The sequence below is a fragment of the Chroicocephalus ridibundus genome, chromosome 12, assembly GCF_963924245.1.
Source record: "Chroicocephalus ridibundus chromosome 12, bChrRid1.1, whole genome shotgun sequence".
Taxonomy (NCBI): Eukaryota; Metazoa; Chordata; class Aves; order Charadriiformes; family Laridae; genus Chroicocephalus; species Chroicocephalus ridibundus.
In genome coordinates this window covers 11,211,255-11,232,822 of record NC_086295.1, presented here as the reverse complement: position 1 = coordinate 11,232,822, position 21,568 = coordinate 11,211,255, and the positions used below count along the sequence as shown (strand labels likewise).

The 21,568-nt window shown below is 46.6% G+C and overlaps 1 protein-coding gene across 1 annotated transcript in view; it reads left to right on the top strand.

The window, feature by feature from the left end:
• The first annotated feature begins 3,443 nt into the window (after positions 1-3,443).
• The window catches only part of RIMS4 (regulating synaptic membrane exocytosis 4), a 59,924-nt gene continuing 41,799 nt past the window's right edge, over positions 3,444-21,568 (top strand). Inside the window, exon 1 of the mRNA XM_063349931.1 lies at positions 3,444-3,780. Coding sequence (XP_063206001.1) covers positions 3,684-3,780 — 97 coding nt within the window. The 5' untranslated portion in view covers positions 3,444-3,683. The remainder of the gene's footprint in view (positions 3,781-21,568) is intronic.

The window sequence follows — 21,568 nt, the reverse complement described above, 5'->3', positions numbered from 1 at the left end:
GTAAATCTTTCAGTTTATTTGTTCTCGGTTGCACTCTCAGCTTATTTACAACATCACAGGAATCTGCCTCCTTGCTTATCCTCACTTCTCTAAGTTTCTCCCAAGGATCTTTCTGTCCATGATGATCACTGAAGAAGAACACTTATGGACTAACAGTCTCCAGCTTCACTACAAATCCTTATTTCCCTTAAACGGCTAGTCAAAAAAACCTGTTTCCTCCAGGCATCTGGAGGACATTACGCCCATCTGATTTCCAGCTGTCAATGTATTTTGTCTCACTTTAAGGCAGATGTTTTGGTTTAGGATGTTTTGGCCCAGCCAGTAATCAAAGAGCACTGCAGTACACGAATTAGGAAGGTCCCTGTCCTGAGGAGCAAAATGTAGCAGGCGAATGAGAGGCAGATGACACCAAAGCTAAGGGATGATGCTGAGAGCGCTCAGCCCAAGCTCCTCTGTAGCAGAAGGGTGCAGGATGGGACTCGAGCATGGCCGGTCCCACAGGTGTGGTAAAGATGGAGGTGAGACAGTTTGGGAAAAAATGCACAAGAGGAGCATTGAGAAGATGTGACCAAGTGTTGCTGAGAAGCTGTGTGGGCGCAAGGGGTTCTGACAGCACCTGCAGAGGGAGAGGAAGATGGCAGATGGATGGAGCATGGAGAAAGGTGCACAATGGTGATGTGGGTGACGCTGATGGTCTTCCTCAGCCCCCCATAGGTAGATCTCAAAGCACTCAAAGCAGAAGCGTTTTCAGTCCTGGTGTGCTGGTGAAGAAAGCAAAGGACAGAGAAGAACGTTAGGGACAGAGATCAGCTATCCAAACCACAGGCCTGTGCTGTCCATTAGGCACTGGTGCCTCTGCCATCATTATGCTTTCAAGATGTAGTGGAACAAGAGACATTCAGATGACCCCAGCATAAAGTTGAGATTAAATTTCTATTCCCCATTTAAATTTTTCTTTGCATGCTTTAAATGAATAGAAAGCAGCTCTCAGCACTTCTAGGTAGGCCCTGTGCCTGGGAACCTGGAAGCAGATTTTGATTCACAGATGCCTCTTGCTCCTCCGATCAAATGTGCTGCCAGGGCTGGTAGACGGGAGCTGCCGTGACAGCTTTAATGCACTTGGATTTGTCCCTGTGGTTTCTGCTAATGCCTTGACTGGTGCTACTGAAATCTCTTCTTAAACATATGGTAATACATTCCTCACTGATGTCCCTGCCTTTCAAAACTCAGACCTGGAGTCATCATTGTCTGTAATAAGTTCATTGTGTTCCTTCTGCTTTACTGCCTGCCCAGCCTAGCTCTGATGAAGGAATTCATGTAACTCAGTAACTCCAGAGCAAATTTTGATTAGTTTTTGAATTGAAAAACATATTTTCTATTTGTAAGCCCTGCAAACTCAGCTTGGTATCTGACATTCAAAAGACTTCTGCTATTCTGGATGCATCACCAGTTAATTTGAGCAACCTGGTGTAGTGGGATGTGTCCCTGCCCATGGCAGGGGGTTGGAACTAGATGATCTTTAAGGTCCCGTCTAACCTGAACCATTCTATGGTTCTATGATAATGAAGACTCTGGATGTCAGGGCTGGGAGCGCACTAATAGGCCTTAATTGCCCTGACAAGCCTCATGTGGGGCTCACATGCACCCTCTCTGCCAGGAGGTCCATTTAACCGCCAGCCCTGGGGGTCTTCAGTTCTTGCCTGGGTGATGTTGTAGGTCAGCCTGTCTCAGACTGGAGACTGGTGTTTGGCTGACCTTGGAGCTAGTGTGTTGATGGGATCCATTGCCATCACCATGTTGCTCTGCCTCCCATGGCGTGGGACTGTGCCTGCCCTGCACTGGGGCTGCTCCTGGTCCCCTTCCCCTGAGCAGCCCTGCTCTTGCTGCTTCCTGACACTGGCAGCCACAAATGCGCTACAGCTCTGCTAGGATTTTCAGTAGATGAAAGACTCTTAATGGATTGATTTATTAACTCTTTGAGAGAAGAGTACAGGTAATATCACGGGCTATAATTCATATGTTGCTTACTGTGAATGGAAATATAAACAAAAGCAGTATTTGTAAGTATGAGGTCTCTAGCTCTGTTACAATTTTGAAGCTCAAATGAGGCTGTGCCAAGTGCTGGGAATGACCAGAATGCCCGGTCTGTTCATCTTCTGGTTGTCTGCAGCTGGGCTCCAGCACTGGAGGAGGAAAACACTGTTTCACTTCAGGCTGTTGTTCTGCAGCACTCAATGTACAGTGGTTTTAGCCACAGTTTTCCTTATGGAGATGTTGGGCTCTAATTTGCATTTTTGGAATAGCACAAATAGGCCTGTTGCCCCATGTGTTCAAGTGGGATGGCACTTGGTTACTGTGATGGGTGGACAGACCAAGTGCATGAGGAACATCTTCCTTTGTGCCCTTAGGGGACAGCATCCTTGCTGGGCAGACCAAGTTGCTCTCAGAAAACATGCTCTGTCTCATCTAATTTCAGGTTTTGTTGCACCAAATAAACGAGGGTACGCTGCGTTTCCTTCCCCAAAGCAGGAATGGGTGATACTGTGATGTCTATACCGTGGACAGCTGGTACTTTTGAGCCCGGAATTCTCCTATAAGGCTTGTTGGAAAAGAAATAAACGAGGCTAGCCTTTGGGAAGGATATAAAATTCACTTTCTTCATGGAGCACCCCAAATTCCCACCAGCACCTAACCAAGTGTGCTGCAGAACTGGTTTAAATACTGATCCAGAACTGGCAGCAGCCTTCCAATTTAGTTTAACCCTCCAAATGACCGCTGAAGAAAACCTCTTGGCTTATGTGGTTTCTGCCTGGGAGCTTGTGTGCTTCCAAACAGTGGATTTGGGGTTTTGGAGGGGCTTTTTTGGCACCTGAAGAGAGGTGGGGAGAGAAGACTGTTCTGCTGGTGGGTGGTGATGGCCGTGACCCTGGGGGTGAAGAAAGGGGAGAAAGTTTAATGCATGGAATTAAATGTTACAGTGGCCTAGTTGGGAACAGCCTTCTCTGGGGAGACAGAGGGCCTTTGGATATGGCAAATGGCCGAAACATCCCTTCCGAAGTGGGAGGGATGGATCTCCCCTTCAGCCTCCCCGGGTGTCTGAGGAAGCCCCTGGCCCGTGGCCGCCTCAGGCAGCCCCCCAAGATGGCTGCTTGTGGGGCCGGGGAGCCCAGTGCTCCTCAAACTACACCGCTGCCGCTTATCTCCCACCCCCCTTTTGGAAGAAACACCCTGAAAGTCTCAAGATTATTTTGGGGGGGATCGCACACAGGGCCGGGGGGAGCGTGAGGAGCCGCCGTGTCCCACCAGAGGCGGGGTGAGGCCGCTCCCGCTTCCCCGGCGGCCCCCCTGAGGCAAATGGCGGCGGGCGAGAGCAGCCCCCGACCCCCGCGCCGCCGCCGGTCGCTGCCGCGGCCCGTCCCTCCCCGGCGGGCGGTGCTGGCGGCCGTGAGGCGGGGCGGCGGGGCGGGGCGGCGCCCACAGCGCCGGGCGGCAGCAGGTGCCTGTGCTCCGTCGCGTTCCGCGCTCCCGCCTCGCCTCAGCCCTGCCGCCGCCTCACCGCGGCCCCCGCCGCCGCCAAGACGCCGCGGGCCGTGCTCCGAGTGAAGAATGGGGCGGCCAAGCTGGCCAAGCCGCCGGCGGCGGCGGGCGAGGCCCCCGGCGGCGCCCCCGGACCCGGGCTCTTCATGGAGCGGTCGCAGAGCCGCCTCAGCCTCTCCGCCTCCTTCGAGGCCCTGGCCATCTACTTCCCCTGCATGAACAGCTTCGACGAGGAGGACGCGGGTACGGGGCGGGGGGGGTGTGGGCTGCGGCCGAGGCCGGTGGGTCTCGGTTGCGAGTGGGGCTGGGGGTGCGTGGTGGGAGGGGTGTGGGGGCCCCAAGGCAGGGGGGGACCCGGGGGTGTCGGTGGGGCCGGTTTCCAGTGCGTGTGTCCGTGTCCACCCACGGGTGCTGTGGGCGAGGGGGCGACCGTGTGGGCCAGGAGCGGGTGGGTTTGCGACATGTCGGCCGTGGGTTTGGGGTGTTGGGGGTCCCCCCTCGGCTGCCTGGTGGGATTTGTGTGCAGCAGGGGGCTGGGGTGGTGAGGGGGTTTGTGCAGGGGAGCGTGTGGCTGCAGAGATTAAAAGAGGAAATTTATTCATGGTGATGGAAGAGAAGCGCTCCCGCTCCTCCTCGATAGCGAGCCTAGGGTGGTTGCAGATGGAGCATCTGAGGCGGCTGCCCTCCTCCTGCCCAGCTGGGTGAAGGGGAGAAGGCATCCATTCGGCTGGATGTGGTGTCCAGCCTGCCACTGATTTACACGCCAGACTCTCAGGTTAATTGTTCTGAGTGGTCATTAGCTCTGTGCTGCTCTCGGAGAGGGGAATAAAAGGGATTCTGTTTAAATGAGGGTGAAGTACATCACAAAACACGCACAAAAACCTTTCACAATGGATGCAGTGATTTTTGCCCGCTTCATAAAGACCTTTCTGGCCTCAAATAGTTGGCAGTGGTCATAAAACAAGACCAAGCTTCAAAAAGAGGGCCACTGGTAAGGAAAAGTAGGAAAGAAATTGGGTTGAATAGGAAAGGAAGGGCGCAGGGTGCTGGAGAAGGTGCTGGGAGGAGAGGGCAGCACAGCAGCTGCGTGGGCAGGGAGGACGGACGAGGGATCGGATGGAGAGCGGTGTATCAGCACTTTGTCCCTTCACGGCAGCTCACTTATAAATGAGGGATGTTTTTCGCAGTACACGCCGTACCGGAGACCAAACCTATAAGTGAATCGTCTAAGGGGCAAACAATGAAAGTTGGTAACTAAGGCGTGCGTTAACACTGGCTGTCATGGTTGCATCCCTCAAAATGCCGGCGTGCTCCTTTGTCTAGCGGCTCATCCCGAGAAGTGGGCATGCCAGCTGGAATACATGGGCAAATCAGCGTGCTAGCTGCTACACCTGTAACGCTGTTGTTTTTAAAGGAATTGACGTAAGAATAAATTCATCATCTGTGTGATTAACCTAGGATTGTCATCAGCATTGTGCAGGGGTGTCAAGGAGAAGATTATATCTTCCAATGGGTGTTGTTGTTTTTTTTTTTTTGTTCTCAAAATATTGCTGATGATTTATTTGCACTTCATATTTTGTTGGAATGCTGGGGAGCACACAAGACAATAACGGGAGCTTTGGGAAGTCTCGGCGCTGTTGCTTCAGAAATGATTGATAGCGAAACAGGCTCGAGTATGAGAACCTGACACAATGCCTTGAACAGCGTTTCATTCCCTGGTGTCTGACCCCTCTTGCTCTGAGCAGGGTGACAGTTTAACTGAATGCTTCCTCTTCCAGTGCTTAGAAAAATGGTTTTGCACTAAACTGCGTTTCTTCGTGCTTACTGAATGGTGATGTGTGAATGTTAACAGGCTGCTCTTAATACAACACAAGTAGTTGTCTCCGAATTAAATAAATCTACAATTAAGACCTTATTTTCCAGTAGCTTATTAGTGGATCTCACCTGCCTGAGTTAGTCTCGTTAGTAAAGCTGCTTGGGGTAACATTCAGTCCAGTGGGGACATTGCAGTATAGCTCCTGTGTTTTGTGCCTATGAGTGTGTATTCAGACATGTCTGAGCAAACAGCAAGAAAGCCTGTGCGCTGCTTTGTGGTTTTTTGCGTTAAAACTACAAGCGTATAATTTTCTCGAGAAAATAAATGTCGTGAAAGAGAAATGATAAAAGAAATGCTGAAATTGCGCCAAATAAGATTCTGTATTATTCATACCCATGCACGCTCCTGAAATTGAGAGAGATTCTGACCAGTTTTGGTTGCAGCGTGATTTCTGTCAAAAAAATAGATCTTGATAACTCATTCAGGGAGATGAATACTGCACTTTGCAAGATGTTCTCCATAGGAGATGGCAGGAAAAAAAAATTGATCCCATGAGCATTGACAAAGTAAACAATCTTATTTCAAACAGACACGTCATCCATTTTGTCTGAAGTGGAGAACCACATCTTTAAGAGAATAGTCATCCTACGGAAAAAGGAGAGAAGCTGATAAATGGCCAAGCTTAAAGAAAACTTGACATTTTCCTCTGAAAAGGGAAAGCAGCCTCATGAAAGCTCAAATCTACAAACAAGAAAAATTCTTGAGGTGTTTCATATAAGTTACTACGGGCGGGCCAGATTAAAGGAGTGTAAAAGGAAATTTGCAGAAGTGCCTACGCTGAGAGCCATGGTGATGTGGAAACATAGCTAGCCACATTTGGCCAATGCTAATGATACCTGTGAGTTCCAATATGTCCCACTTTCGGTCTTGAAAAATGCCTTATTTCTTACTTAGAGAATATTTCCTTTTCTGCCTTGGCCTTTTTGTTCTTCTTTACTGTCCACCTTCTGGACATTAGGTCCATTAGGTCTTCTGACTCTTCTCATCTTCCACAACTCTTGCGCCTGCCACACCACCGGGGATGTGCGGACTGAGTTCTCGGTGATGAAGTGGATGAAGATGGTGCCCACTTACATCTTAGCACGCAGAAGCAGGAGGCCAGCATAGGCAGCATAGCGACAGGACTTGGAGCAAGAAACTGGATCTCTTCTGAATGCTTCTAGAGCTAATCATGCCGTAGTGAGGGTGGCTGAGTTTCAGATGTGTCCTCTGGCAAATAATGCCACGTGCCTGTCTCTCCAAAGAGGTGGATGTGGACTTGCGCTCTTGTGTTGTAATACCCTTTTTGTTCCTCAGCTGCACATACAAGGAGGGTGCTCTGAGCAAACACTGAGCTCTGTTCACCAGTGAGCTGCAGTGGGGCTTTGAAATAACAGAAATTACTGTTTGCACTCAGTAGTGTAAGGACTCTAGGTTAATAACTCTTTTGATCTCGGTATGGTAATGTTGCTGTCCTTCCTGCTGGCTGAGTGCCGCTATCTTCCCTCCATTGAGGTCCCCAGCAATGTCAGTGAAGTTAAGGATTTTGAAACTGCAGTTATTATCATCGTAATTGTTGGTTTAACTTATGCAAATGTCTGCCCTGAGCTCTGATAATTTTTCGGTTGTGGAGTAGTAGACTAAAAAAAGGTGGAAGACAATCATGCGCTGTTTGTGGGCACATTTTTAGATGCCCCATCCCTGGAGACATTCAAGGCCTGGCTTGATGAGGCTCTGAGCAACCTGGTCTAGTTAAAGATGTCCCCCCTTACTGCAGGGGGGTTGGACTAGATGACCTTTAAGTCCCTTCCAACCCAACACATTCTATGATTCAAAATCAGTGCCTGTTTCTGACAGTGTGAACACAAATCTTAGCTGTCCTGAGGATCTGGCATGGGCTTGGTCTTGGCTGGAATCAGCCATTCAGTATGCTGGTGTTTGTGTAGCAACATGTCGGAAGGGACTGAACTGCCAAGTGGCAAGTGCAGGTGTGTTAATAATAGGGTGTTGAGGATCCATGATAACTGTGGGGACCTGCTTTGTAGACAGCTTGTGAGTCCTGGGTGCAGTTTGCAATTAAAACGACAGGATCATGGAACAGGGGTACATGAAATCCACCTGTCACCCGCAGTGGCCTTAGCACAGTCTTGCCCAGTCCAAGATGAGGGGCGTCCTTAAGGTTAATGGGGATGCGTTTGCTGGCATGGAGGAGAACCAGCTTGCTCCACGCATAGAGTTTGGAAAATTTGCAAAAGCAGAACAGAATGTGAGGTTTTGGTAGAGAGCAACAGCACCTGACTTGGAGCTGCACGTGCAAAGCCCGGCGAGCTTTGGGCAGGAGAGAGGAGGTGGCTTTAGTAGCAGGGACAGTCAGTGTAATGGTGGACCTGCTGGGAGTTGGGATGCCAGAAGTAGTCCTCAGCTTTGAAGAGAGCCTCCACATGAGGACCCTGTGTACTCCAGAGGACAAGGACTACACATAAAGAGGAACACAGGTAGGGAAATACCAAAAATCCCTGGAGAGGATGGGATTTCCTTAAGCCACTGTGCCTAAAAGGCAGGATCCAGGACTTTTCAGGCATGGATGTGCACTCCAGCTGTGCTGTAGCTTAAGTGGGTGAGATGCAGGCGTGCTCCAGTTCCTTTCCGTGTCATCCTGTGTCCTGGTTTCCTCGGGAAGGGCGCCCACTTGCACTGGCAGAAGGCATCTGAGGTGTCCCCTGCCAGGGATGCAGATTTCGGTGTTTGGGAGACTGTAGCCATGGGTCATATTGCAAATGCAGCTACCCTGAAGTCCAGATACAACTGGAGCATCTGTGCAAGGGGAAATGTGTTCCTTACAGGGATCTTGTATCCCTGCAAGAGAGCAGGGAGGCTTTGATCGGGAAGCAGGGGGAGGTGATGAATAGCTGCAAGGGACATGTAAGGGTCTCGTGGGGTAGGACCCCAGCACAAGGACTGTCCAGACCTCTGCCCTGGCTGCGAGATGGCAGGATAAAGTTGTGTCTTAGCCACCTGGAACCAACTGTCTGGCAGAGAGAAAATGGTTTCCAAAGTCAAAATGTCTCCTAGATACTGACGGTAAGCCTTCCATGTGTCAGCTGCTCTTTCAGAAAAGAGTTGAGTTAGAGATAAAATTCAGCCTAGGCTGCTGCTTCCACACACTATCAAGTACTGGCAGATGCACTGTGTTACAATCGATTGCTCTGAAGAGAAGCTATGTGAAATATTCATTTAATGGATTGATTAAAAACATTTGAAACATTGGGATGGAAGAACGTGCTGTGAAAGTGTAGTTCAGTTTAGAATACTCTTTTGTCTGGGTTTTATCTATTGAAGTTCTCTATAATTTTAAACATTAAACTTCTCTATAATTTTGAACATCAAAGCGTCAGAAAGTTATTAAATAGAGAGAGCCCCTATGCGTGTTTTCATGTTGCCATGGATATTTCTCAATTGCAGCGCTGTACTGGATGGGGGTACATATGATTTTTAAAGAAAATGATGATTCAAGTCCTTTTAACTAGTCTGTGTATTTTTAAAAAATATATGTATCAAGGGTGTTAAGTCTTTTTGGTGCTTAGTCTGTTTTCACTTCATCCAAAGTTACCTTTGAAGTTTTGTAAGCCTCTAACCAGTTTTGTTAGTTGTTCGGTAGGTAACCGTGTTCACATGGCAAACATACAGCAGACAAGGGAAATAATTTGCACAGCTGGAATGCTAACTATTTTTCTTATTAATCTTTTACAAATTAAATGTTAGTTCATCCCTGTGACCTTGCGAAGACATAAACTCTTGGGCTCGTCTGCATTATCCCAGGGATGCTGCAGGACAAATCTGAATCAGTCTTGGAATATACAGGTACGTAGAGAATTTGCTTGTTGGCTAATCCCTGCTGTGCATTTAGCCATCTCTCCTGGCTGGTGCAGGAGGCAGCAAAAGCCATGCCTTTTCCCTCTTCTTGCACAGTCAGGCGTCTGTCCTTGGCCATAGGTTATCCTGGAGATTGTAAGAAATGCCGCTTTCCCTGCTGGGCACACACTAGTTCTAGGGAAGCAGATGTTTGTTTTATAAATGGATTAAAATGGAGAACAATTTTAGGAGGCCTGCTGTCAAATCAGTCTTTCATCAGTGGAAATGGTATGAAACGGACCAATAGCCTAGAAGAAGATGCCGCGGATAATACCTGCAGAGGTTGGTGATCTCACACCCGGTCATGAGTTAATCCAGATCATAAATGCAGCGACTGACTGGTACACAGCAGATGCGCCTAGTTGGTGCAGAGCTGAGCAAGCTGTGCTGTTCCTCACATCCCCTGGGCACTAAAGGCAGCTTTCTGTTCTCTGGATCTGTCGCCTGTGTGTACGATCGGTAGACTGCAATTACAGAGGGTGGCTTTTGTCTTCTCCTGCGGCTGTGTGAGACCAGGTGAGAGCAGGAGCCCTGTGAATGAGTCAGCACTAGGAACAAGAGATTTGAAACCTTGTCCGCATTTGTGTTGCTCTTTAGTGTTGCGGCCGCCTGCAAGAGCGGTAGTCCTCGGTCAAGTTCATGCTGTGCCTGTAGAAATGCAAGCAAAGTGTCAGTCTCTGTCCCAAAGAGCTTACAGTTTGTGGCACAACCTGACAGATGGGTACGGTTAGACAGATGGGAGAGCGCAGGGGAAGGATGACGTGGTATTGGTCAGCGCTCAGCGTGGCGGGAAGCCTTCCTGGGGCACCAGCTGCCACCGCTCCCCTCTCCCGCTGGGCACCCCAGCAGAGTCCTCCAGCATGCCCAACCTGGAGCATCCACCTGGTACTGGATGTAGGCTGAGGAAGTGTTTTAAGTGATGCAGGATGGGGGAGAAGAGAGGTATCGGCTATCCTGGGGATGTCAAGCACTGTGCCGCGGTGGGGTCTGTAGACATTTCCTTGGTGGTCATCCAGGTGTGGATTTACAGGGGAGAGGGAACATGGATGAGGTCGTGGACCTCCTGATGGTGGCACGATGCTGTCCCCTGACCACTGCTTATTGCCGCATACACTTGCAGTCATGGGGAAGCATGGTATTGTCTCCTTCCCTCGAAGGTGACTGTGTCTGGCCTGGTGTATGTTACAGGTACTTGGAGGGTGTTAGGTTCCAGCCATGTGTGCAGGAGCTGTAGAGGGCTGGTTATACGTGACCCCTGCCAGCCACAGGGGAAGGATATCTCTTTCTCTTATTTTGCTGTCAATTTACTTCCAAATAGAAGAGTCTGTCCCTGGAAAGCTTTCTATCTAGGAGAGACTGTTTCCTTACTGCTTCTTTTTCATGTGAAGTTAATTCTAATGCAACATTTATTAATTCAAAAGCACTCTGTTCTCCAGGCTAAAAAAATTATCTTTGCTCTGTCAGATTCCTACATCAGGACAAGTTGTGAAATGCTGTAACTACTTCGCTTCAACATTTCTGTTTGACAGAATGTATGTATCTGCTTTGTGTAGGGAAGAATTAAGTTTGATTGGAGTAGTTGTTTTGAAGAATTAATTTATCTGTGCAATTATTTTCTGAAGCACTATCTGCTCATGTTTGAGTGACTTCAGTTAGATTAGAAATGTGAACATTTTAATTTAGGAAACGGTCTGCAAGTTGCTAATTTGTTTTAGCGGGGCAGTGAGACCTGGCTCTCATAGGCTTCTCAGCCCTGCCATCGTCTCTTCTCTTCCCCACAAACATCTATCATGAAGCACCCTTAGCATATTTGAATAAAGATTTCTGGTCTTCTGCAGAACTGCTCAATTTGAATATCTGTCTATCCAAATGAAGTTCCTTTGAGATTTGGCTTTATTTTCTGGGAGAGGGTGTGAAAACCACGTTATACTGTATGAGAACATGTGTCTTGATAGGGATCCTGCAACACAAACGATGCCTCAGTAGGTGTCACTGCTTAAATCGTCTGCTGATGACACACGCAAATTAGGCACGCTCTGATTTTGCTGTCAAACCGTGCTTGCCTTGGGATCTGCATTTAAGTTATGTCTTTGGCTTTGCTTTTGGAAAACAGCGTGCGTGTAAAGGCTGGGAAACTCTGGTACAGCCTGACTTCACACAGGGATACGGCAAAGCTCAGCAGCCCTATTTTTTAACCAAATCCAGCGCCACAGTTAAATCACTGTGGCACATAATGTTTCAGCTTTGCGCCATCGGAGTGCTATATCACCTTGTATCACTTCTGTCACTATAGTACACAAAGACCTTGTATAGCCTTGCAGAAGTCAGTCTAAAATGTTTTGAGTGGTCAACAATTTGGAGGGTACAGCATGTACAGAGGTAAATGTCACATTTTTCTCAAAACTGTTTTATGACTAAGAGGAACTTGGGCTAATGTCTGTGCGTTCTTATTCTTAGAAATGTGGAGGTAGAAGGGGTCCTGAAGAGTCACTTGTGTCTGCTCTGCAAGTAACTAACCTAGTCCTAATTAGAAGGACAGTTTATCCTAAAATTTAGCTTACTTCTCCATGGAAATTAAACGGATTACTATTGTCTTGCTCCTAGCAGCATGGGAAACAATTGATCGCTGCTGTCTTCAGAGCAACTCTTCACATTGCAGAACTGTTCTTCCCAGTGCCCATAATCCTAAGCCAGCAAATGACCGTACTTGCCACCATCGCTGCCTGGCATCGTCTTCCCCCTCCTTTTGCTTTTTGGACCAAAGGAGCCTGATTGAATTTTTTGCATAGAGCAGTTTCCCAAGCATCGGGTTGGCCTTCTTGCTGGACTCGGGATCTTGCAGGAGGAGCAGTGTGGACAGTGCTCTGGCTCCTAGCAGGGAGGAATAACTGTCACCCACACTTTGTGTGCAGTATTCCTATAAATACACATGGTGCTTTGCAGGAGTGTCCCCACTCCTGACTCACATTTGGGGTATGATCCATGCCACTTTCCAGATCATTCTCTGCAGAACTGCTGCCTGGCTACTCATTCCCTTTCTGGCGTTCGTGCATTTCATTTTTTTCGCGTTCTGAAGTTACTGCTTTTTGCATGTGCCTTTATTGAATTTCCTTGTATTGATTTGGAGGGATGAGCTATTTTATTCTATTGGTATCGTCCTGAATTCTGTATCTATTGTTTAGCAAGACCCGTGCTGCTGGGATGTTTGTGGGATTGGGAGGTGCAGTAAATGGCTGTTGGTAAGGTGCTTTGTCTGCCGGGCTCCAGAAATACTGCACCATTTTGTGGATGATTTTGGCATCTGGAGGAGATCCTCCGTAACTGAGGATAGGATCCATGGGTGAAGCGCAGCATCCCTGGAAACCGTTGCTTTCAGTCCATCTGGAGTGGCCTGCTTTTTCAGGTACCTTCTCATCACCTCATTTTGCAATGAGGTTCCAGGGACTGTTGAAGGGTCTTTCACAGTTAGTAGCTAGAATAAAGATAGTTGTGGTTAATGGTACTTCACATTGGTGACAGATCTGACCTAGGAGGTTACAGTCTCCCTCCCCATGGCACACGTGATTGTGTCCCTCTCTGGAGCTGGCCATCCTCCTTGGTGCAGCAGCTCAGCTGTTGGTGGGGTCAGACCTGCAGAATGACCCACCTTGCCAAGGAAACGGCAGCATCACCAATGGACAGGAGTGTGTGGGCACAGCCTGCCCCTCGCTTGGCTCCATGGGCAGTATGGGTGATGCTGACGTTTCCCAGTGGTGGCAGTTTCCCAGTGGTGTGGGACTTTTGCCAGCTGCCCACCAGCAGTATGTGTATTTACAGTTTGCAGGGAATGTATCCTGCCACGTGGATGGGAAACATGTTAACTGTGTTGCAGCCAAGATGTCTAAGAAGATTAAGATATTTTTTTTGTTGAAAATCCAGTTCTCTGTTTAGCACTTCTCAGCATCCTGGAAGGATTGTGTGGGTGGGTGATTTTTTTTTTTTTCTCTTTTATTTTTACTATTTACCTTTCCTTTCTTGTATTTGATGCATGACATCACAGCCCTAGTGAAAAGTTAGGAAAATTTGATTCAAGATTTTAAGGTTGCTGCTTTATATCCATATTTGGGCTTTAATCAGGTTGTCAGGAAAATAAATGAGAAGGCTTTTACTCTTTCTGATGCCTGTTAGACTTCCAGCTGTTGTAGCCGCTTCATTTCTGGATGGCAGTATTGTGACAAATCAGACCCAGTAGCTTTCTTTGTCCCTTGTGTTCAGTTCATGCTGCTGTCCCTTTGGCTGAAGCCCTGCTGCCTGCCATGAAATCTCACCATGGGCCTGTGGGATTAGAGCAATTGCTCTGCAGCAGTTTTGCAGAGCCCTCCCCCCTTTACAGTACTTTTAATTAAACTTACGATAAAGGTGGATAGTGGTCCAGACTAACTTTTGAGGCTTGACAGTATTCTGCTTCCCCCCAGCTCCCTCAAAACCAGAAAGAATTGCAGGAATTGCTGTCACAACCCAGTGTTATATTTCAATGGTGATTTTGGTGTGCTTGTGAAAACCCCACATTTTCGTGGGGGTTGATCCCTGTACATCTGCCTTTGTGAATTACATAGTCCATGGTTGCATCTCCTCCAGATCTGGGATTTTTGTTTCAATGGAAGTAGACAGGAAAAGGTTAGGTAGTATTCCTTGATGTGCCTTGAGTTAAAAACAAGCTTTCTGCAATGAACATAGTTTTGACGAGAGTCTGTCCTTGTTTTAAATATTGAATATGCAAAGTTAGGCATTTTCAAAAATGCCTGGGAGTTTTGGTCTCTAGTATTTGTTGAAAGTGAGTGGGATTTGGGGCTCTACCTGCCTTCAGCAGCTCAGAAAATCACGCCACAGCCCTGCAAGCACGGGGCTGAGCCTGGTGCTTTGCTTGTGCAAAGGCAGCTTGAGCAGAGGAGCAGACCCTCTCTTGGATTTGCCAATTCAAGGAAGTTGATGAAGGAACATTGAAGATGCTGGTCTGGAAAGCAGGGCAAGCAATGCCGAAAGCAGGCGTGCAGGCCAGTGCTCAGCCTGGCAGACAGTGCGTATTAAATCAGGGTGATTTATGGAACTGTTTCTGTTAAAAGCTTCCTCGTGCACTTTAGAAAGCGGAGCTGCCAGATTGGTCAAAATCCAATACCCAGACAGTTTGAATTGGCTGCCGGCTGCAGTAATAACCGTGGCGAAACTCTAACAGCAGTTTCATGCAGGCTTTGCAGGCTGCCACATCATTGCTGCTTCGCAGAAAACAGACAGTGTCAAAATGTTACGTGGTATGAGGACATTTCCATGGTAACATTAGCATCCCATGACACCCGTTCTTGTACTGCCGTGTCAGTGCATGCTGTCATCGTTGCACATTCTTCCTCCATCTGGGGCCTTTAGGTACTGATCATATGGATTTCTTCAGTGACTGCTCATAGTTATGGGGCTGAGGGTGGAAGAGGTGCTTTCTCTGGTGCTCTCTCTTAAATTAGACAGGTATTCCTGCTTTTAGCATAGCAACTCTTGCATAATTCAGCTTAAAAGCACCTGTTTTTGCTGTCTGCTGCACTAATTTTTAGCAGCTTTTTCTCTCTGATCAGACAGCTCGCTGCAACGGCTGTTACCTGGCGTCAGAGGCATCTGCACTCCTATCTCACAGCTTTGTCAGGTGGCTCCCAGATCGCTCAGTTTGTGAAGACGCTCCAGTCTTGTTTCAGGTCTGATCCTTTCAGCCTGGAGAGTGGTTAGCGCTGATGTCCATCTGCAGCCTGACAGCGCTCTGCTCCCTCTTCCCCTGTCTTGGCAGGAGCCATCAGCTGCTCTGACGCTGCTGACTACGGGTCTGGTTTTGGACAACAGCCGGAGCCGGAGGTCTTTGGGTAGAGTCTCATCCATGGCTATCTCCCGGTTTCATTCGTGTCTTGATCAAGGGTTCTGGCCTATAAATATTTCAATATTTTATACTGCAGTAACAATGTCCCACTAGAATGCCCAGTATTCCCCCTGTATTTTTTTCCCCTTTCCTCTCTGTATTTCTGTATTTCCACCAGGTAATGTTTTCCAAAATTAGCATATGGGGTTTTTTTTCACTGTGCAGGCAACGCATGTTTATTGGCTCCTTTCCGCTGACATAGAGAAAGCTGTTCTCAATATTTTATTGATAAGCTAGAGCTTTGGCAAGAAATAATAAAGGTAAAGACGTTTTCTGTAAGGCAGCCCATGGCCCTTCCACTGCTGCACATTTTTCATTTCTGCCTTGTACTTTGTAAGAGCGGTAGAGACATCTTGGTTTAGTTACTGAGCACGCATAGGTTCTGAAAATTGCTTGGGTAAAGAGACAGCCATTTAACTAATGATTTGCCTACCCAATATGCGTAAGCGATGGATGTGCAAACTAGATAAGTGGGTGCGCAGCAAGGGTATTTCTCACACAACCATGCTGTGGCATAGAAGGTCATGCATAATAAAATTCAGGCTTGTGATTTTAACATCTGGTCTAAAGTATTTCACTTAAGGGGACTGAGAGGATAAGTGGGAGATTTGAGAAAGTACAGGTTGAGAATAGGGGAAGGAGCAGAACTTGACTTTTGATCATATCTGTTCCTCAGAACCCACTTCTGGACTCTTTCACGACAACAGTTCTCAGCTCTCCCGTTCTGCCCAGGGCTCCGCTTTGAGCCATGCCAGAGTCCCAAGTTATCTTTCTATAAACTTGTTTTTCATCTGTTTCCACTGGATTCCTGGCTTCTGCTTAGTAACAGAGTAGGTCTGTTCCTGTGACCTGTCTGCTCTGTGTCTGCAGAAATACTCTTACTGCTTCTGGACAGGAGGCGACTATTACGTCCTAAACTCAGTTTTTCCCAAGACCCAACCCAAGCCAAGTGCCTCTAAACCTGGCATTGTGTCGGCCCAATTTCACTATTTTTCTATTTCTGTCTCAGTACTGCCTGGCTTACCTACTAGAGAGCTCTATGAAATATTGCATGGTCAGTTGAGGCAAAATTTGGCTTGCTGCTCTAGGAATAATACCAGGCAAATTATCCACAGTCCATTTTAGTTGGTGAATTTGACTCTGTTTTCACAGGCTGTTCGCTGCAGCCATCTGTTGCAGAGAGACAGCAAGCTTGTAGGACAGATTGACTATAAAAACCAGGAAGTCTTATTTCAGGCCATAATTTTGTGTAATTTCCTGAGTTCTAGAAAACTGTTTATTCCCTTGAACACCTTTCCCCTAGAGCCCTAAGACTGGGTCTCCAAAGTTCACCTGTAGAGGGTATTAACCACATGAAAATTGTGTGTGTGGGGGAGGGAGTGAATCCTGAAGGCATGACAACATAATGACCTGAAAATGTTCCACTGATCAAAACATTCATTAATAATTTCCAAGGCTTCTATCAGTTTTGCTAAGACTGTGCTTTTATGTATGGGTTGACCAATAAAAAAGTGTTCCGCAAGTGTCAGTCATGCGGATTAAAGCAGCATTTGGCCTCTGATACTCAGTAAATGGTTTGAAAACTGGATTTTGCCTGCTCTAATGCTAAACTACTATGTCAGGAAAGATTCTCAGCCTTTTATTTCAGTTTGGAAGGGTAGGGGGGGCGGGGGAAGCTTAACATCTTGATATGAGTACATCTTCCAAGGTTTAGACAATGTAAAAGACTCAGTGACCTGCTCTCTTAAGCTTTTATAGTCATCAGATTTGAGAGGAAATTGCAGTCAAAAGTGAACATTTTAGAACTTGCTGATCTAAGTGGTCTAATAGTCGACCTGTTTTTCCCCTTGATATTCCGGTGCTTATCTCTTCAGACCTGCAGGTGTTCAGTCCACTAAGGCTGCAGTGCAGAGAGGGGAAAAGAGCTGCAAAACTAGGACAGACTTGGATTACATTTAACAATGTTCTATTTTGACTTGACAACCAGCTATCGAACACCTACAAGTTTGCAACTGTGATTCACTCGGAAGCTGGCATAACTGATGTCACATTGTATTAATAGCTACAGAATTGTAACTGCTTTTAGCAATGAGATTCATTAACAGCCTCTACAAACACACTGAGAATCGGTTGAAAACCTGAAAATATTAGGTGTATATAAAAATGGATTATGCCATAAAGGAACGTCCCTGTGCTGCCAAATGTGTTTACAGCAAGTTCTTGCAGGCGTGATGCATAATGATTCCTCTTCAGCACTTTCAGTAGGTCTTACTGATAGCAAAAGGTGTTTGAGGACTGATCCGCACTCTAAATTAATTAGGAGTTGCTGATTTAATGGAGTTAATGTGATGTGAGTGTATTTGGGAGTTACTGTGTCCACGGCGTTTTTCTTGGCAAGTGGAAGCTCTCCAACCCATTCCTGCATAGGGCTGATGTTGTTTTGGGACGTGTTCGGTCCTTCACTTGTTTTAGTTGAACATTTTGGCATCAGCGGGAAGTGCTGTTGTGACAAACCATGCCTAGACGGTACTCTCTGAGCTGTACTAAGTGCACTGAGTTCATCTCCCCTTTGAGCTTTGCATGCTTTTCTCGAGATGGGCTGCCAGCCACCTCTGAGGAGATTGGCGTGGAGGAGGTGGAAGTGTTCATTTCTTCCTACCATGTTCCTTGAAGATACTGAATTAGTAGTTAATGGTGGTGGCATATAACTGGTCCACACCAGCCTCCATTAACCGTCCTCTGGGGTGAATGAGTCAGTTACTCTTCCAGGCTCTCCATAACGTTGTCTCTGTGTTACATACGTGTGGTTTTAAGGTTTGCATCACTGGCATGATAGATCAAGACGTTGTTGTAGAAGTGAAATGAAAACTGAGATTCAAGAGAGGAAGTGTTCAGGATGGTGTTGGCTGGATCTTGAGTGGTGTAGTCAGACTTGTCGCCAGGAGTGAATCTGTGGACGTGTACTTTTGGGCTGACATTTCTAATGCTCTGGGTACCTTTGCTTCTGACAGCAGTCAGTCATCCCCTTCCCTCGGTTCCTTCTTTCCCTTCTTTCTTACATACATCACACTGCCTCTTTGCTTCCTTTTGGCCATGAATAATTCAATTGTGTTTAAGTCTTTAGGTGATGTCTGCTCTGTCTCATTCATCTGTCGCCCGTTTTTGGCATCTGTCATTTGGAGGCGACTTTGCTTTTGCTGACCTGTGCCTCTTAGACTGGCCTCGTGTGCTGACTTCTGGAGACGGAGAGTCTCCTGAGACCAGCGGGAATGGTTGACTCAGGATGCAGCAAAATTGCAAATAACAGTCCTTTGAAAACAGCACTGTCTGGCAAGGGAGCGAAATGTCTTATTTTGAGAAGATGGAAATCCTAGGCATTTTTTCCCCTTTCTCATCGTTCTTTTTTACAGGGTTAGAAACCTTGTTTTCAAGGACACCACCAAATGGTCATTCACCCTTCCTGCCCTAGAGTTGTAAGTAGGTGTCCAGATAATTAAGTACAGTTGATCATCTTCCAGTTATGTTGTTTATATTTTACATGTTGGAGTAGCAAACGATTCATTGGGTATATAACACAGCAAGTGATCAAACTACCTCTGGCTCAACATGTCTGTGTTGAAACAGCCTATGACAGTGCAGGAGTGTAATTAACGAGACACATAGAATGGGATTGAAAAAAAATGTGAAAATAAGCAGAAGGATTTGAAAAGGATTAGGAGAGTAAATGACAAACCAGTAGTTAAATGGTGCATGATTAATGACTGTAGAAGTAAAAGGTTGACTAAATATTGTGACTCTGTAATGGCTGCCCCAAAGTAATAGAAAATTGTTTGGAAGATACCAGAAGTGGATTTATATCGACACATATGCTGACTCCAGGTTTAGACTGTTTCTTAGACTTTGCTTAGGTCAAGGTGAGCATCCCCTGAGATGCTTTCCTGGCTGACTGGATGCCCTGAGATTCATCTTCCATCTTAAATATTAATGATCAGCATGAAAACACCAGGTACCCCACTGAAATGCTGTGAGATAATTTATTCCTCTTCTGAGCCCCGGTACAGGTGGGAGTATGAAAACTGTCTGGTGTCACAGAGGCAATTGGTGGCTCTTTAGTATTAAAGGAAATTATATCTGTACTGGGGCTGTGTTTCTTAGCGCTGGAAAACTGGTGTGTGTATGCAAAAAGAATCTGAAGAAGGTGCAACTTCCACAGTGCTTAGAGGAGTAAGTAGGAGTTGCTGTTGGCAACATAGAGTTCCTGGGTGTAACTCTGACTTAATACCAGCTTTGTCATGTCTTTTGTATGATGCCTGATCTGGGACTGGATTTTATCTCTGGTTTCTTATCGCTGCGTCTTAAATTCTAATTTTCAAGGAGGTACTGAGCTCCTTCATGTGTTTAGTAAATCTGTTGTTGAGGACTTTGAGAAAACTCTGAATGTTCTAATTTCTGTAATATCTGTGTATCTCTGCTGTTGTGGTATCAGCGTCTGCATTGTTCGTAGCCATGCCTTGCCTTCAGTCTGGGCCTGCAGCCATTCTCAGCTCTGCTCTCTTGTGTCTGAGAGGAAACAAAGTTGTATATTAATGTGTTTTAAAGTTCAAGATTTGTCTCAAACTGATAAAAGCCAACAGAAGTGAAAGTGCCATCCTAATATTGAGATACTTGGACCAAAGATTTGTGGTTGACGTAATTTTTCCATTGAGAGCATTGAAGCAGAGCTGCAGGATAGGGGAATTTTGAGTGCAGCTGGGTGCGTGGTTTTGGCTATCATGAAGAACGTTTGCTGTTAGTATTGCAATATGAAGCCCCAGTAAAATTATTCTGTAAACTTTGATTGGTGTTGTGTGTGCTTCCCAGAGGGGAGGGAGCTATGGAGGGCATATGCTGTCTGTTCCTCGCTGCAAAGGACGCAGCTGACATTGGAGGACGCGGTTTTTCTGGTTTTCTTCCTTATTTTTTTTAATAAAATCTAGTTACTGTCAAAAGTAACATTTTTTCCTGTTACTGCTTATTTATCACAACAGAGTTGGACATGAGTAATGGTATGTAATTGTTACAAGTTTCTTGTTTCTTCAGCAGGAGCGCACTCAGTTTCTGTTCCCCTGCATGACAAACAGTTCCCCACCATTTTTTTGGGGGCTTTTAAGTTATGTTGGGAGAGTAAAGAAAAACTCTTTCAAATAGGTGAGTCTGACTGTAAAATCACAGAAACTGGAATAATGTGTGAGTGGGAAGGGGACAGATTTAGGACTCTGAACTGGTTTTGACTCATATTTGGAAGACTACATTTCAGTTGGTGCTCCTCCGCGCCTTCTAAGGACTGTTGCAGGCAGAGCTGAACTAATTACACCTCTCCTTCCCAGACACCCCCACCGGGGCTCTGCCAGCTCCTGCCACCATCCACAGGATTTGGATGCGCAGGCTGCAATCTGGGCACAGCTGGAGCCTCCCTTCACCGCTCACCTGGCTCTTTCTGCTTCTGGCAGATAAGAGGCTGAAACAGGCGTTTCCTCTGGTGGGGGCACTAATTCAGCTCTCTCTTCTGTCCATGGGTGGTCATTTGCATGAATCTTTGGGAATATGCTACCTCTGAAACCTGACCTCTCTGTCCAGTTCAAAGGTTCAGGAGTTATGAAGGATGGAAAAAGAGTAGAGGCAAGTCTTGTTTCCAGTGGCAGGTCCTTGAAAAGGTTCTCTCTTCTCTGTGGAGAGGGAAATTACTGCTCCTGATCTCTGTGCTTAGAGCGAGGGTTGGATTATCAAAGGTATTTAGATGTCTAAAGAGCGCCCACAGCTTTAAAGAATGCTTCATGAGCTAATTCCCACCGATCTGGTATCTGTCAAAAGGCTGAACATCTTTAAGAATTTGGCCTTTAACTGCAAACGATGTGAGGCTGGGGGATGCTGTTCTGTGTGCAGGCAGCCAGCGCACACCTTCCTGACTGGAGGCAGGTTGAACTCTCCTCGCTCACCACGGTGGGAATCCTTCAAAGTCTCCTGGATGCTGTGGTCCTCAGAGAGCTCCAGACCTTTCACAGAGTCAGAGGCCTGGGGTGTGAAGTGTAAATAATCTGAAGCTGCGGTAAATAATCAGCTCTCAATAAAATGTCTGCAGTGACTTTCATCCTGTCAGTGAAATCATTATTAGAGGTGTGTATTAGGAATCTGTTAATTTTCAAAGATAAAATGATCTATATAAAATATATCAGTACGAAATATATTCTGGCTCTGTGGGACAAATGTCTGTATGAGAAATGGATTTATACATTGCTTTATAATTGGGATCTTTGAATATAGGTCTGTGTTTGTTGGGCACAAATGTATAAGAA